Source organism: Osmerus mordax, chromosome 5 (genome assembly GCF_038355195.1).
Source record: "Osmerus mordax isolate fOsmMor3 chromosome 5, fOsmMor3.pri, whole genome shotgun sequence".
In the NCBI taxonomy this organism is placed as follows: domain Eukaryota; kingdom Metazoa; phylum Chordata; class Actinopteri; order Osmeriformes; family Osmeridae; genus Osmerus; species Osmerus mordax.
Window position 1 is genome coordinate 18,449,241 of NC_090054.1, and position 1,236 is coordinate 18,450,476.

A 1,236-nucleotide genomic window follows, 5' to 3' on the forward strand; every position below is an offset into this window, starting at 1 on the left:
GAGAGAGAGAGAGGAGAGACAGGAAGAGAGAGAGAGAGGGAGGAGGGACAGAGGGAGGGAGAGAGAGGGAGGAGGAGAGAGATGGAGGGAGGGAGAGTGAAATAGAGAGAGAAATAAGTAGGAGAGAGAGAGAGAGGGGGACAGTTCCTGGACTCTGTACATGGCTCTCTTCAATCCTCTCATGAGTGTCTCTGGGCTCTCCAGCTATCTATCACAACCACATAGGAACTTCCTGTCTCACGGCACACTGCTTCCTGTCTCACGGCACACTGCTTCCTGTCTCACGGCACACTGCTTCCTGTCTCACGGCACACTGGCACAGGACACCATGAAGAGGCTTCATTCTTCTGTTTTAGTTCCCCTCTCAGAAGCCTGAAAACACACTCACACCTGACCTGCTCCTTACAGCCTCTGACTTTTCCAGAGAAACCCCAAAAAACTAGCACTCTCTAGTTGGTTTCTCCACTATGCCCTACGGGGGTCTCTGGTGCCTGACTCAAAATCACACTGACCCCTAAAATATAACCTGACAGCTGCAGAAGAATAGGGGTTTATACGGAAGGTATTAAATGAGAATAATACCATGACTGTGGCAGGTGTGCCACTGCAGAGTGGTTTATAGGTGAGAAGCTTAGAGAAGATATTTGTTGGAAATATCGATCCAGCGCTCAGAACAATCTTTGTTATCGCTGGTAGTGTTTGTATTTACCTTTCATTTAGAACTGTCGGATATTATAGGAGACAGGAGGAGGGCAATGTGCAAGACGGGAAGTGTGTGTGTGTGTGTGGGGAAAGTAATGTGTGTATTCACAGACATCAATCTCTCCCTGGGCCTGTCTGTGTGGGTGTGAAGGTCTGACAGGTTTTCAACACACATTACCTCACCTCAAAGGCAGTGACCCCTTCAATCTTCAGCTTTTAAAAAGATTCCCTTTTCTTCGTGACACAGATTAGCTTCAGCAAAAGCTCATTTAAACGGTAGTTTTCTAGTTTGACTTGTACTTGTTCTCTTTCTTTCTCTCTCATACTCTTTCTGTCTCTCTCTCTCTTTCTCATCCCCACTCTCTACCTCTTCATATCTTCAGAGTTCTCCTAAATGAGCAGAGAAATGGTCCTAATAAAGTAGCTTTTATGCAGCCTCTCCAGACCCAATACTAATTGGTGGCATTGCAGTTCAGTTTGGTCCAATTACTGTCTTCCTCTCTGCTGATTAGCAATCATCTTCCTCCTCTTCCC

The 1,236-nt window shown here is 46.4% G+C and overlaps 1 protein-coding gene across 1 annotated transcript in view; it reads left to right on the forward strand.

The window, feature by feature from the left end:
• The window catches only part of atrnl1a (attractin-like 1a), a 49,000-nt gene extending 48,018 nt beyond the window's left edge, over nt 1-982 (forward strand). Inside the window, 1 exon segment of the mRNA XM_067235721.1 lies at nt 950-982. Coding sequence (XP_067091822.1) covers nt 950-982 — 33 coding nt within the window.
• The last annotated feature ends 254 nt before the right edge of the window (nt 983-1,236 follow it).